Source organism: Oryx dammah, unplaced genomic scaffold (assembly GCF_014754425.2).
Source record: "Oryx dammah isolate SB20612 unplaced genomic scaffold, SCBI_Odam_1.1 HiC_scaffold_19, whole genome shotgun sequence".
Lineage (NCBI taxonomy): Eukaryota > Metazoa > Chordata > Mammalia > Artiodactyla > Bovidae > Oryx > Oryx dammah.
Genome location: NW_024070203.1, coordinates 13,754,736 through 13,768,635, shown reverse-complemented (window position 1 = coordinate 13,768,635; position 13,900 = coordinate 13,754,736). Strand labels below are relative to the sequence as shown.

At 53.9% G+C, this 13,900-nt stretch overlaps 2 protein-coding genes across 3 annotated transcripts in view; both read right to left on the bottom strand.

Moving 5' to 3' along the window:
- Positions 1-2,254: 2,254 nt before the first annotated feature.
- On the bottom strand, positions 2,255-9,379 carry NRBP2 (nuclear receptor binding protein 2). Of its 2 annotated transcripts, none has more exons than XM_040261594.1 (18): positions 9,023-9,379; positions 8,444-8,566; positions 8,278-8,379; positions 8,089-8,178; positions 7,896-7,936; positions 7,699-7,793; positions 7,546-7,569; positions 7,392-7,475; positions 7,265-7,320; positions 7,075-7,170; positions 5,982-6,114; positions 5,763-5,865; positions 5,612-5,662; positions 5,394-5,529; positions 4,426-4,479; positions 4,255-4,318; positions 4,099-4,154; positions 2,255-4,007 (listed from the first exon to the last, which is right to left on the bottom strand). In XM_040261594.1, exons 1-18 carry the CDS (start codon positions 9,143-9,145, stop codon positions 3,939-3,941), a joined length of 1,500 nt encoding a protein of 499 aa, XP_040117528.1. In that variant the 5' UTR covers positions 9,146-9,379; the 3' UTR covers positions 2,255-3,938. The 2 variants fall into 2 exon arrangements, with proteins under 2 accessions (XP_040117528.1, XP_040117527.1); XM_040261593.1 differs by having other exon boundaries at positions 4,430-4,479.
- A 280-nt stretch (positions 9,380-9,659) lies between these two features.
- EPPK1 (epiplakin 1) overlaps positions 9,660-13,900 on the bottom strand; it is a 13,593-nt gene continuing 9,352 nt past the window's right edge. Inside the window, exons 3-4 of the mRNA XM_040261592.1 lie at positions 13,869-13,900; positions 9,660-9,913 (exon numbers count right to left, since the gene is read on the bottom strand). Of these exons, the coding sequence (XP_040117526.1) occupies positions 9,739-9,913; positions 13,869-13,900 (207 nt within the window). The 3' untranslated portion in view covers positions 9,660-9,738. The remainder of the gene's footprint in view (positions 9,914-13,868) is intronic.

Here is a 13,900-nt window from a genome sequence, read left to right as displayed (position 1 = left end):
TAAAGAAAAACATTCAGCCAATGAGAAAGCAGTTACAAATGAAAAGTATGAGAGGAAAAGGAACAGTTAAACAGAGAAGTTGCAAGATAAAGTTGAAATCTTCCAGAACGTATAACAATAAAACCATATAGCTAGAAAACACACAATGGAGTACTGTCACACTGGTCAGCACTCTGCAGTACTAGAACCGGCGAGTACCTCAGAGCCCTCCATAACAGAGGGGTGGGCTGGGACTGGAAGAAGGGCAAAAGCACCACTCCCTGGTGCAGCTTTGCCTGTGAAATCTGGCATTGCTGCGTTCAGAGTGCTAGTGTGCTGGGCACTGTTCTTGTTCCTTTTCACAGTTAACTTGTGCAAGCTCACGACCACCCCCATGCAATCTGAACCACTGTCTCAGAAGCAGCTGAGTGGCTCCAGAGCCTCTGCCCCTAACCTCTCATAAAATAAGTCCAACATCTAAGTAAGCATTCCAGAAAAGGAAAGGGGAGAAATCAAAATGGCCAAGAAAACTTCTTAGAACTGAAGGGTTGGGATCTCTGGACAACAGATGAAAGAGAAAGTCATATTGAGTTCTTACTGCAGAGCGCAGAGAACTATCAACATATTCAATATCAGGTGATAAACCATAGTGGAAGAGAATACAGAAAAAAAATCAATTTGCTGTAAAGGAATAATTAACACAACTTTATAAACTGCTATACTTCAATAAAAAATAATAATGGAAGAAAAGAGAGAGAAAGGTCTACATCAGGACCTCAGATATGCAGATGATACCACCCTTATGGCAGAAAGTAAAGAATTGAAGAGCCTCTTGATTGAAGGTGAGAGTGAAAAAGCTGGCTTAAAACTCAACGTTCAAAAAACTAAGATCATGGCATCCAGTCCCATCACTTCATGGTAAATAGATGGGGAAACAATGGAAACAGTGACAGACTATTTTCTTGGGCTCCACAATCACTCTAGACTGGACGGTGACTGCAGCCATGAAATTAAAAGATGTTTGCTCCTTGGAAGAAAAGCAATGTCAAACCTAGACAGCGTATTAAAAAGCAGAGACATTACTTTGCCTGCAAAGGTCCGTATAGTCAAAGCTATGGTTTTTCCAGTAGTCATGTACTGATCTGAGAGCTGGACAATGAAAAATGCTGAGCGCTAAAGAACTGATTCCTTTGAACTGTGGTGCTGAAGAAGACTCTTGAGTCCCTCGGGCAGCAAGGAGATCAAACCAGTCAATCCTAAAGGAAATCAGTCCTGAATATTCATTGGAGGGGCTGATGCTGAAGCCGAAGCTCCAATACTTTGGCCACCTGATGCAAAGAGCCGACTCATTTGAAAAGACCCTGATGCTGGGAAGGATTGAAGGCAGAAGGAGAAGGGGATGACAGAGGAGATGATTGGATGGCATCAGTGACTTGATGGGCATGAGTCTGAGTAAACTCTGGGAGATGGTGATGGACAGGGAGGCCTGGCGTGCTGCAGTCCATGGGGTCACAAAGAGTTGGACAAGACTGAGTGACTGAACAACATCAGGACACATCGTTGATAATTTGCAAAGCATTCAGGTAAAGAAAAGATCCAGAGAGAAGACATCGCAAAGGTCAGAACTCAGAAAGGCATGGGAATTCTTAGGACTAGAAGCCCAACTTTGTACCTAGTTACACGAACAAGCAGATGTGAGAGCAGTGAGGGCAACTGCAGACTCCGTAACTGAATCAAGGAGGAGGAAATCATGGGCTCCAGCAGAGAGAAAGGAGGTGCTCCAGGACGCTGCTGAAGTCATAGCCCATGCTCACAGCCGGGGCAGTTGGCAGGGTGAGGGGTCCAGGAAAAGATGGAAACAGCAGTTATGCAACAAATCCCAAGTTTGAGAGGAGGTTCACACTTCTGCAGGAGAATCTAGGGAGGAATTAATGGCATGTGTGGAAAGCTAAGCCCCCCCCAAAAGGCAATGATTAACTGCAGGGAAAACAAAAAGTTGTGCAAGAAAGCAAATATTGTCCTAGGACACCTCATTCTCTGCTGAGACCTGTGGGAGTGAACCTGTAATAGTGTCCATCACATTTAGATGGCGCTGTGTCAAGAGACTGAGGCCAGTGGCCTCCCTTCCCCCAAGAGGACACCGGCAGGTGACACATAATGTAGAAAAATCGATGAAAAGCAGTGAAAGCATGTGTGCGTGTCCTTGTGAAACATGCATTTTAAATGCCTGAAGAAACAGCTAAGAGTTGAATTTGCAAAGGATCAGAGTTAGACATTGTATTTATTAGTTATTTATTATTGGCCTAAAAAAATTCCACTTTTAAAGTAATACGTATGTCACTTTGAAGAGATAAAAGTTAAAATGAAAACCTCAACAGACATTAAATGGAGCAGTACTAGTACTGATCCTTTTGAGTTCAGTTTAATCTCTGGCACAATCTGTTATGCATTGGACACTCCCAACTGTTTCAGACCATGCAGAATCAGACAGCTTGGCATCAGGATTTCCAAATAGTTGTGTTAAGTTATTTTAAAGCGTAACTTTAAACTGAAAGGTGTAAGAACTTGAATAATTTTGTAGAGTACTGGAACATTTAAAATAACTTGAGATTCACCATATTTGTACATGTAATCTGACATGTCTTGGTAAGGGGTGTTGGTTTGGGGTTTTGGTTGGGGTGATGTGGCAGGTGGGATGACAAAGATGTCCATGTCCTAACCCCCAGAACCTGGGAATATTACTTTACTTGGTGAAAAGTATTTTGCACATATGATTAAGATTAAGGACCATGAGATGGGAGATTATCCCGGATTATCCAGGTGGACCCAATCTAATCACACGAAGCTTTCCTGGCTGCAGAAAACCAGACACACAGTTCAGGGGATGGGAACCTTGGCCCCATCACTGCAAGGAACTGAATTCCTGCCCAGTGCCCCGCGTGCTCCTGAACCTGCGGGCTGACAACCTGAAGGAGGAGGAAATGGTTTCTCCCCAAGAACCTCCAGAAAGGAGTGACAGCACCTTGTCGTTAGTCTGATGGGATCTGCGCCAGATTTCGGACCTACAGAACTAATATATGTGTTGGTTTAAACCACTGAATTAGTAGTAAAAAACTACGGCAACAACAGAGAACTAATACAGTGGTAGGCTTTTCTTGTTTGACATTTCAAACACTCAGAAACCTGAATGTGCTAAATTTATACATGCGGTTTTAAATGTGCAAGAGTGATTAATTACATTTGCAAATGGAGGGGGCACTGATTCCCAGGACCCAGGGATGCAGCACGAGTGGGGGTGAGCTGGGGAGGAGCAGGGAGGGCATCTGACACGGACCATCCGGCCAGGGAACGAGAACAGAGAACAGCTCTTTGTGGGGGCTGCAGGAGCCAGAGAGGGGCTCGGAAGTGGGTCTGCCCTGGATGGGAGGCAGGGGGCAAGAGCCACACGAGCTTCCAGGTCATGGCTACGTCCCTCGCCCAGCACGGTGCCCAACACTTGCAGGTGCTTTACCATCAGTTTAAGATGGTGGTTCCTCATGTGAGTCAGTGGCACCAACTTGCAATGGAGCGTTTCCCTGGACGCACAGCTCTCCAGGGCTGACCCCCACCCCTCAGCCCCCAGCACTATGCGTGGTTCCCTGTGCGGCAGCCCCTTCGTGACCACAGGGCCAGGAAATTGTGGAAGCTGACTGCATGGGACATCCTGCTCCTAAGGACACACAGCAGCTAACCAGTCCTCCAGCACCGGCTCCCTCACCCCTGGTGGGCCCAACCCCGCCACCCTCAGCCCCACCCCAGGGCTGCAGGAGCTATGCGAGGGGAGGTTCTCACTAGCAGGCACACAGGCAGACAGGGACCCTGGTTCCCCACCCAACTGCAGGGGCCAATGCCAAGCTTCCCCAGGGAGCCAAGAGGTCGGCTTCCAGGGGGCTTGGCGCCCTGAGGTGTATGGATCAAGGTCACGGCTGAGCTCCACGGTACTTGAGGAAGGTGCTGTCCAGGAAGGCGGCCAGCTTCGGCCGATCGTCCTGCAGGACGGGAGGGAGGCATGGGGGACGGAGGGGCGTGGCCCACCCTGCCGCCCTCCCAGGCTGGCCACACCCAGCCCGCACACCTCACCTCGTGGACGAAGCCGTAGTGCACCAGCTCGGCGGCCAGGTCTTGGGCACTGTCGGCTGCGGGGGAGGCCAGGGCGTGAGACCCGAAGTGCTGCCTGCCTGCCTCCGCCCCCACCTGGGGTTCCCCCACAACCGCTGCCCCCACCCCTCGGCCTACTTGGGAGCAGGTCGTAGGTGAGCTGTCGATGAAGCCGGTCTTCCAGCACCAGGAGCAGAGTGAGCTGAGGAGGCGGAGGCAAGAGGGCGTGGTGGGCTCAGGTCGGCCCGGTCCCTCTCCTCCCGCATCTGGCATCTCTGCTGGTGGCAGCCCTCCCAACCCCAAGCTCACGTGCCAGCGTGCCTGGTCCTCACTCCTCTCCAGGTTACACTGCATCTGGATCACCTGCAGGGAAGACACAGGCCAAGGTCACTCAAAGGCCGGACCTCAACCTCTGGCAAGCAAGCGCAGATGCTGCCTCAAAGGGGCCGGGCAGGGGTAGTAAAAACCAGAGATGGGAAAAATCTCTAAGGGCAAACTAGACAGCACATCTCACTGCTAGGAACCTGCCAAAATTTTCAGAGGGGTAGATACTGAAGCTGGAGGATGCTTTAGGATGGTTTCACAGGTGGAGAGAACACCTGGACAAGCTGTGGGAAAAGTAGGCAGAGCAAGGTCCTCAGGGACAGGACAGCGGAAGCCCAGGATGCCAGCAAGACCAGGCCTCAGAGTGGGGGGCTGAGGACCCCTGACTGTGCCCCTCCACCCCGAACAAGAATTCTGGCTGTGTTGTGGAGGGAAGCCAGCGGCAGGCGACCAGGCAAGGGGCTGGTGCAGCATCCCGGTGGGGAACAGAGGAAGCCCAGATCAGGGCAGTAACCATAGAGACACACCCAAGGCCGAAGCCACGGCCTCTGGAAACCAGTGGGTGTGGACATGGAGAGGGAGAGGGGCTGAGGCTGCCCAGGAGTGCCCTGGCCAGGGGGGAGCCTTGCAGGAGGAGGGACCAGGGGAATCCCAGGGCCTGGGGGCATTGGAGGAGACACCAGGGCACAGATGTCAGGGAATCCGCAGGCCAAGGAGGTGAGTCAGAGCAGTGGCGTGTGCGGGACAAGGGCCTGCGGGAACCTTTCCCTGTGGAGCCTCTGGGAGAGGGGTATCTCTCAGTTTGCACTACTGCCCCCCCAGGTTCCACAGTGATCAGTCAGGTCTTGGCCTCCAGCAGCTGGGAGGAAAGCTGGCCCAGGAGACTTGAAGCCCCGGGTAAGGGAGCCTGTCTGGGCGGTGGTCAAGTCTGTGCAGCAGGGGTGGAAGCTTACCTTTCTGGTCTCTGAGTCAAAAGGCTCTGGCGTCGGGGTCTTGGCCTTTGGGGCTTCCTCGGGGGGTGGGGCCAGCACACGGGGCAGCCCCAGGGGCCGGGCAGCAGCGAAGTTCATCAGCGGGTAGATCCCATTCCTAGGGACACAGTGCAGGGTGGTGCCGGCTGGGGGCTCAGGCCCGACAGTTGCCCCCTCCCCAGGCTCACTCCAGTCCTCACCTGACGTCCTCCAGGAACTTGTCGAGCTCTAAGCAGGAGACTTCTGAATACCTGGCATGGGTATAAGAAGAACGTGAGAATGGCTGGTCCAGCCAGTGGGGCTGACCTGGCTGGGAGGAGCAGGGAGGCCTCTGGGCTGCAGGTCACTCACCGCCACTGCAGCGGGGGCCGAGGGGGCCGGGGGATCTCTGCCAGCACTGCGTGTGGGTCCATCGCCTTGGTCTTTTCCTCCACCACATTCTCAGGCATGAGGTCTATGGGCCGCGGGAGCACACAGGCGGCGGGCCCTGAAGCATGGGGTCCTGCCAAGCCTTCCTTTTGCAGCCCGACCCCAGGCCCTGGCCCGCCCCCAGGCCGACCTGCCCCTCACACTGGTGCTGGATGAAGCAGTGGGCAGCCAGGAGCTTCAATGAGTGCACCTCGAACAGCACGCGGTGGAAGAGGAGGTTGTGGGCAGAGGGCCGGCGGGCAGGGTCCCGGGCTAGGCAGGAGAGGATGAACTCCTGCGGAGGGGGGCGGAAGTGGGTGCAGCCTCTCTGCTCTGGCCCCAAGCCCCTGGGAGCCTTCATGCAGCTTCCGGCACAGGAAGAGGCATCCTGTTAGCCACCAGGCCAGGACCTGGGTCTTCAAACAGGACAGTGGAGTCTTCCCAGGGCCCGGAGCTGCCTGTGCTTTCCTTCCAGTAGGCACCCCCCGCCCGTTTCTGTGGGGGGCCGGCACTGTCATCCCCAAGTGACAGATGAAGACTGCACACTGAGGACGGACACCAGCCCCTGCCTTGGAGCCCAGGGCTGGGCAAAGCGCTGGCAGATCAGCCTGGGCCCCTGAGGTCAGAGGGGCCCAGCCTGAGCCCACCTGCCTGCCCTACTTCTGGTGCTACAGGTCAGGACCGGCTCTGCAGATGGCCTTGAGGGGTGCCTCCCTTGCCCCACATCCAGGCCCTCACTGCCTCTGGGTCCATCCTGGCTCCACGTCTGTCTCAGTCCCACCCAGGCCCCACCACTCCCAGAGGCCATGGGTTAAGCCAGGTAGTCGCTGAAGTCTGGCCACAGAAGGTGTGGCTGCAGCTTCTGAGCATATGCCCTCTGTACCCACCCACCTTGCCCCCTGGCAACTTCTCAGCCGGTCTCCTGAGAGCTTACAGGCAAGGCCGTGGAGTTGGGCAGACCTAGATGCACACTGGCTCCACCATTCACGCTAAAGGCTCTTTGAACCTGTTTCTTTATAAAACTGGCATAAACACTGCACCCACACTGAAAGCATCTTTCTGTGCTCAGAATGTGCCCTCATGCCATCAGGTCTGCCCTGCAACACACCTGCCTGGTAAGGCCCTCCTTTCAGGGGAAGGGCTAGTGCAGCGGACCTGGCTCTGACCTACGCCATCTGCAGGCCTGCCTGAGGCCCCTCACTGCCCAGCCTGGAACACTGACAGCCAACTCACAGGGGCAGGGCGAGCTGCTTACCCGCATGTTGGGGTCACTCAGTGAGTGCCTGGCACGAGTGATGGCCTCCTCTGTGACCCGGGTGTCCCCATTGGCCTGGATCTCCAGCACAGCCATCTAGGGGGCACAGCAAGGTCAGGCAGGGGAAAGGGACGGGTGGGGTTGGGGGAGCTAGCTGGGAGGAGGGCCCCAGGCTACATTGGGTTAGTACCTCTAGTGCACACATCCCAAAGGAGAAGATGTCCATGGCAGTGCCATCAGCAACCTCTGAAAGGGGAGAGCAGGTCAGGACGAGTAAGGCGGATACAGGGGGCAGGGTGGGGGCCTCCTGGATTCACCTCCATACTCTGGCGGGAAGAAGTGCAGGTTCCGAGGTTCCTCCCGCTCAACACGGATGGGACTTCGAAGATCGTCAGGGAGCGCTACGGGAGAGCAGGAGGTGAGCAGACCGGGCCTCTCCACGACCCCCCGTCCCCCAGAGTCCCCACACACCGTTGGAGAAGATCCGGTGCCACACTAAGCCGGTCCCCACGGGGAGAAAGAGCAGGTGTCAACGTGACAGGGTGCGCAGCGTCATCAGCCTTGTGTTCCCAACAGGTCCCACCCGGCCCAGCCTCCCCACCACCCCCTCCTCCCCGCCAGCACCGGAGCCAATCTTGATGAGGCCGTTGTGCTGGATGAAGATGGTGTCGCTGGTCAGGTTTCCATGGATGATGGGGGGGCTGCAGGCGTGCAGGAAGCTGTGAGAAGGGGAGAGCCAGAGGAGCTGGGTCAGGGGTGCCAGGAGGTGGGGTGGACGGGGGAGATCGCAGGCAGGTGTTCGGGCAAGCCCAGGCCCTCACCTGAGTGCAGACAGGATCTGTGTGCACCAGCGCTTCCAGGCCTGGCAATGGACAGACTCCATGAGGTGGGCTCCGAAAGGCAGTTGGGCCTGGGCCACCTGGCCCAGCCCTGCCCTGTGCCCCTCACTGTCTCTGTCCCCAGCAGCACCCGGACCCCAGCCTGGCCCTGACCCACACCAGCCCACTTGCATACCCTGGCATTCATGGCCTTGTGGTTCTTTTTGGTCTTTTTGAGGAATTGCTTGAGGCTGCCTGACGACACGTACTCTGTGATGAAGATGACCTGCAAGGTGGCAAACTCACAGGCTCCACCAACAGTGGGTGCCCACAGCCACCCCACCCACCGGTGCCCCACCACCCCATGGCATGCCCAGGGGCTCACCCGCGCTCGGGACTCTGAGGCGTCCAGCCAGTACTTATGCAGCTTGACAATATTGGGGTGGTCTACCAGCGCCAGCTGCTCAAACATGGTCTGGATCTTCTCCTGGGAAGGGGGGTGCAGTCACCAGGATGATGGGGGGGTGGGGGGGTGGGGCAGCGGGCCTTACCTCGTGGACCAAGAAGGCCTTCCTGTCAGCGAAGTGCAGCTCGTTCCACACCACCTCCACCCCCTCCTCAGTGTCCATGGCCAGGAACGTGCTTTGGACCCCCGGCATGTTTCCCTGATTCACCTGGGGGTGGGGGGGGCATGAGTGAGGTGGTCGGGGAAGGCTCAGTCCCGGCTCACATCCTATCCACCAGCCAGAGGGTGTAAGGCAGGCACTGGCCTTCCAAGGGAGAAGCTGGGGACCCAGGAGCAGAGGCGTGGTGTCCTGGGGCTGGGCTGTGGGGATCTGGGGCATGCTTCGGGTTTTTGTGAAGATGGTTCCCAGGAGGATAACAGGTGATCTCAGAGGCATGAGGAGGGGGTCTCGAGAGACTGGCCCTTAAGGAAGAGGGGGTTTCTCACCAGGGCGTGGGGGCCAGGCTAAAGGAGTACGAGCGCGCATCGAGAAGGAGGCCGCCAGAGCGAGGCTTCGGGCAGGTTCCCGGCCTCCTGGCTCCCTCAGAGTGCGCACGGCCCCGCGTGGCCCCAGGGCCCCTCCACCCGAGGTGGGCGGCGACCCTCCCCGCCCCGCTGTGCCCACCTGCTCCCGCCGCTTCTGCCAGCGGCCGCACGGGCTCTCTTCCAGAATGTCGCTCTCGTCCTCACTCTCGTCCTCCCGTTCCCGCTCCCGGCCCCGCCTCGGCACCAGCTCCGGGGCCGCCATGGCTCGGCCGGTCCAGGCCACCGCCCTGCGCGCGATCCGCCGCCCAGCGCCGCCGCCGCTCTCCGCCCGTCCTGGCCCAGCGCCCAGACGCCCAGCTGGAAGCGGAGCTGCCGCCACCACCCCCTCGAGCCCCCACCCTGGTTCTGGGAATTGGGAGGCGCGGGCACGCGGCCGGCCCGGGGGTGGAGCCCGCCTGCCCCGCCGGAGCCGCCTCCCCGGGCCGGAGACGAAGCCGAGGCTCCACGCACAAGGCAGAGCCCTCGCCGCGCCCCGCGAAAGCCCCACCTTTCCCCGCCCCGCGCCCCGCCACACCCACGAAGGCCCCGCCCAGTGCACCTAGGGCCCTGCCCATCAGTCCACAGCCCCGCCCCTCCAGAGGCCCCGCCCGCCTGGGTCCCAGCCAGGCTTCTGCTGGGACGCGCAGCTCTCGGCTGCCCCAGGGACCAGCCTTAGCCCGGCGACCCGAGCGCGGGGGTTTCCGTGGCGGTCTGAGGCCAGGTCTGTCAGGGCCTCCCCGAACGCGCGCTGGGCTGTGCTCACTGGCTCTGGCCAGCTCTGGAAGCCGCTTGTACTTCCTGCACTGCTTCCGTGCCTCACTCCGTCAAGCACATCGGGAAACCTGGCATGGTCCCCAGGCTCCCGCCTCGGGGTGAAGCCAGCGTGGAGCAGGTCGAGGGGCAGCCCGCGTAGCCCGGGGTTGCACCGCGAGGATCTGAGGTCAGGCCACAGAGAAGCGTCCGTCCCTCCTCGCTTAAGGAACACATGTCTCTCTTAAGGAGACAGAAAAATACCAAAGAGGTAGACTGTAATTCTGGGACGAGGGAGCCTGGTGGGCTGCCGTCTATGGGGTCACACGGAGTCGGACACGACTGAAGTGACTTAGCAGCAGCAGCAGACTGTAATTCAGTTCAGTTCAGTTCAGTTCAGTTCAGTCGCTCAGTCGCGTCCGACTCTTTGCGACCCTATAAATTGCAGCACGCCAGGCCTCCCTGACCATCATCAACTCCCGGAGTTCACTCAAACTCACGTCTGTAATTAGTGACCCCCAATACTTTCCTGGGCTTCCCTGGTGGCTCAGAGGGTAAAGCGTCTGCCTGCAATGCGGGAGACCCGGTTCAATCCCTGGGTCGGGAAGATCACCTGGAGAAGGAAATGGCAACCCACTCTGGTATTCTCGAAAATCCCATGGAGAAGCCTGGTAGGCTACAGTCCACAGGGTCACAGAAAATCCAACACGACCGAGCGATTTCACTTCACTTTCACTACTTTCCTACTATCTCCTTCCTCTCACCTGCTGGGTTTCCACTCACCCTTCACTTTCTCTTCCTGGGGAGAAAGGCTGTGGACACAGGTACCCACTTTCTCTCAACCCTGAGCTCCAGTGTCTCCAGCTTGGTCCAGAGGCCTTCAGCCCTGCTGGTTTCAGAGTCACCTACAACACCTCACTCCCCCACCTTCTGCACAGACTTAACTCCACTGCTGTCATCCTGATGGGACCAGCAAAGCTCCCGTGTTCTGCACTCCACTCACCCAAGGTGATCCTGAGAAAATACCACTCACTGCTCAGAACTCTCTATAAAAACGGAGTGACCAGGAAGACTTGGCCCAATGCCACCTGTGCCAACCAGACACTCTGTGATCAATGTCTGAAGCTCCAGGATCATCCAAGACCGATGAGAAGCAGAGACCATGCTGGATACAGCTGTATGTCACCTTAGGTTATCAGTGCTTATTGTTCTTGTTTAATATCTTATAATAAGGAGAGAGAATATTGTGGAGGAACTTTTCAAAAAGTTGAAATCAAAGAAGAGAGCTTTGTTGACATACAAACAATTCCTGGTAAACTGTAAAAGCCATGGAGTGGAGTGGGGTACATGCATGTTCAGTCGTGTTCAACTCAATGGCCCCTAAAGACTGTCGCCTGTGAGGCTTCTCTGTCCATGGAATTTTCCAGAAAGAATACTGCAGGGGGTATTGCTCCTACAGGGAACCTTCCAACCCCAGAGCCTGAACCTGCAGCTTCTGCATCGGCAGGCAGACTCTTTACCACTGAGCAACCTGGGAAGCCATTGAAAAGGCCATCAGTTCAGTTCAGTTCAGTACTCAGTTGTGTCCAACTCTTTGTGACCCCATGGACCACAGCATGCCAAGCCTCCCTGTCCATCACCAACTACTGGAGTCTACTCAAACTCATGTCCATTGAGTCAGTAATGCCATCCAACCATCTCATCCTCTGTTGTCCCCTTCTCCCACCTTCAATCTTTCCCAGCATCAGGGTCTTTTCAACTGAGTCAACTCTTCGCATCAGGTGGCCAAAGTATTGGAGCTTCAGTTTCAACATCAGGACTTCCAATGAACACTCAAGACTGATCTCCTTTAGGATATACTGGTTTGATCTTCTCGCAGTCCAAGGAACTCTCAAGAATCTTCTCCAACACCACAGTTCAAAAGCATCAATTATTCTGCAGTCAGCTTTCTTCACAGTCCAACTCTCACATCCATAAATGACTACTGGGAAAACCACAGTTTGACAAGATGGACCTATGTTGCAAAGTAATGTTTCTGCTTTTTAATATGCTGTCTAGGTTGGTCACAACTTTTCTTCCGATGAGTAAGCGTCTTTTAATTTCATGGCTGCAATCACCACCTGCAGTGATTTTGGAGCCCTAAAAAATAAAGTCAGCCACCGTTTCCACATCTATTTGCCATGAAGTGATGGGACCGGATACCATGTTCTTAGTTTTTTTAATGCTGAGCTTAAAGTCAAATTTTTCACTCTCTTCTTTCACTTTCATCAAGAGGCTTTTCAGTTCTTCAGTTTCTGCCATAAGGATGGTATCATCTGCGTATCTGAGATTATTGATATTTCTCCTGGCAAGCTTGATTCCAGCTTGTGCCTCATACAGCCCAGCATTTCACATGATGTACTCTGCACATAAGTTAAATATACATGGTGACAATATACAGCCTTGATGTACTCCTTTTCCTATTTGGAACTAGTCTGTTGTTCCATGTCCAGTTCTAACTGTTGCTTCCTGACCTGCATACAGGTTTCTCAAGAGGCAGGTCAGATGGTCTGATTTCCCATCTCTTGAAAAATTTTCCACAGTTTATTGTGATCCACACAGTCAAAGGCTTTGGGATAGTCATTAAGCAGAAACAGATATTTTTCTGGAACTCTCTTGCTTTTACTATGATCCTGTGGATGTTAGCAATTTGATCTCTGGTTCCTCTGCCTTTTCTAAAACCAGCTTGAACATCTGGAAGTTCATGGTTCACGTATTGCTGAAGCCTGGCTTGGAGAATTTTGAGGATTACTTTACTAGCATGTGAGATGAGTGCAATTGTGCAGTAGTTTGAGCATGGCCTTTCTTTGGGATTGGAATGAAAACTGACATTTTCCAGTCCTGTGGCCACTGCTGAGTCTTCGAAATTTGCTGGCATATTGAGTGCAGCACTTTCACAGCATCATCTTTCAGGATTTGAAATACTTCCCCTGGCATTCCATCACCTCCACTAGCTTTGTTTGCAGTGATGCTTCCTAAGGTCCACTTGAGTTTACATTCCAGATGTTGGGATCTAGGTGAGGAATCACACCATCATGATTATCTGGGTCATGGAGATCTCTTTTGTACAGTTCTGTGTATTCTTACCACTTCTTACTATCTTCTGCTTCTGTTAGGTCCATACCCTTTCTGTCCTTTATTGAGCCCATCACTGCATGAAATGTTCCCTTGGTAGCTCTAATTTTCTTGAAATCTCTAGTCTTTCCCGTTCTGTTGTTTTCCTCTATTTCTTTGCACTGATCACTGAGGAAGGAAGTGATCACTGATCACTGTAAAGGCCACACCACCAAACAAATCTGATGAGGAGAACACACAGGGGGTCAGGCTAACAGGGACAGCGGTATCGAGTGACAGAAAGAGCCCAGCCTCTGCAAAGCACAGCACTACCATGGAAAACCAGGGCAGGAGGACAGCAAACTGAGAGCCACGAGCATTTACTAAAGCAAGAAATTGACAGAAAATGGTTTAGTCAAACCAGAAAAAAAATCAATATGAAGAAGCCATTTAGATGAAATGGGATTTTAATGAATCATGCATAGCCTCTACTGTGGTAAAAAATGAAAGTGAAGTCGCTCAGTCATGTACAGCTCTTTGCAACCTCGTGGACTATAGACGACCAGGCTTCTTGAAACATGGGATTTTCCAGGCAAGAGTATCAGAGTGGGTTGTCATTTCCATATTGAGGGGATCTTTCCCATCAAGGGATTGAACCTGGGTCTCCCACATTATAGGCAGACACTTTTCCAATATGAGCCACCAGGGAAGGTCCCTCAACTATGATAGGTGCACATAAGAAGAAAGGAACCCTTGATACGAAATAAGCTAGATACTATAGAGATTTCACATGAGAAATTGCAAAGAACTGTAAATTCAAAACTGAACACGAAAAATACACGATAAAGGTCATGACTTTAATGGAAATAGACTAATATAAGGGATTACAATCAAAACCAGGTGAAAGAAAGGAAGTTAATTAACATGTAAGTAAAACATAATGAACAGATATATCACGATATAAATTTTTAAAAATTGTAATGTATTAATAACAGAAGAAAAAAACATTTTGCAAGACCATGAACAATCATTTTCCTGTGAGAGAAAGAAATAACAGCCCCGATTCAGGGTCAGGAGTCGCCCTCTGGAGCAGCTGCACGTACGTGAGGTTCTCGTGCGTGTTGGGGTCGAAGAA

Bases quoted from the DNA above. Each gene is read 5' to 3' on its own strand.
- NRBP2 (XM_040261593.1), bottom strand. From the start codon at position 9,145: ATGGCGGCCCCGGAGCTGGTGCCGAGGCGGGGCCGGGAGCGGGAACGG. The intron at 7,794-7,895 runs GTGAGGGCCTGG...CCCTTCTCACAG, and splicing joins CAGATCCTGTCTGCACTCAG to CTTCCTGCACGCCTGCAGCC. The intron at 7,476-7,545 runs GTGTGTGGGGAC...GCTCTCCCGTAG, and splicing joins GCACCGGATCTTCTCCAACG to CGCTCCCTGACGATCTTCGA.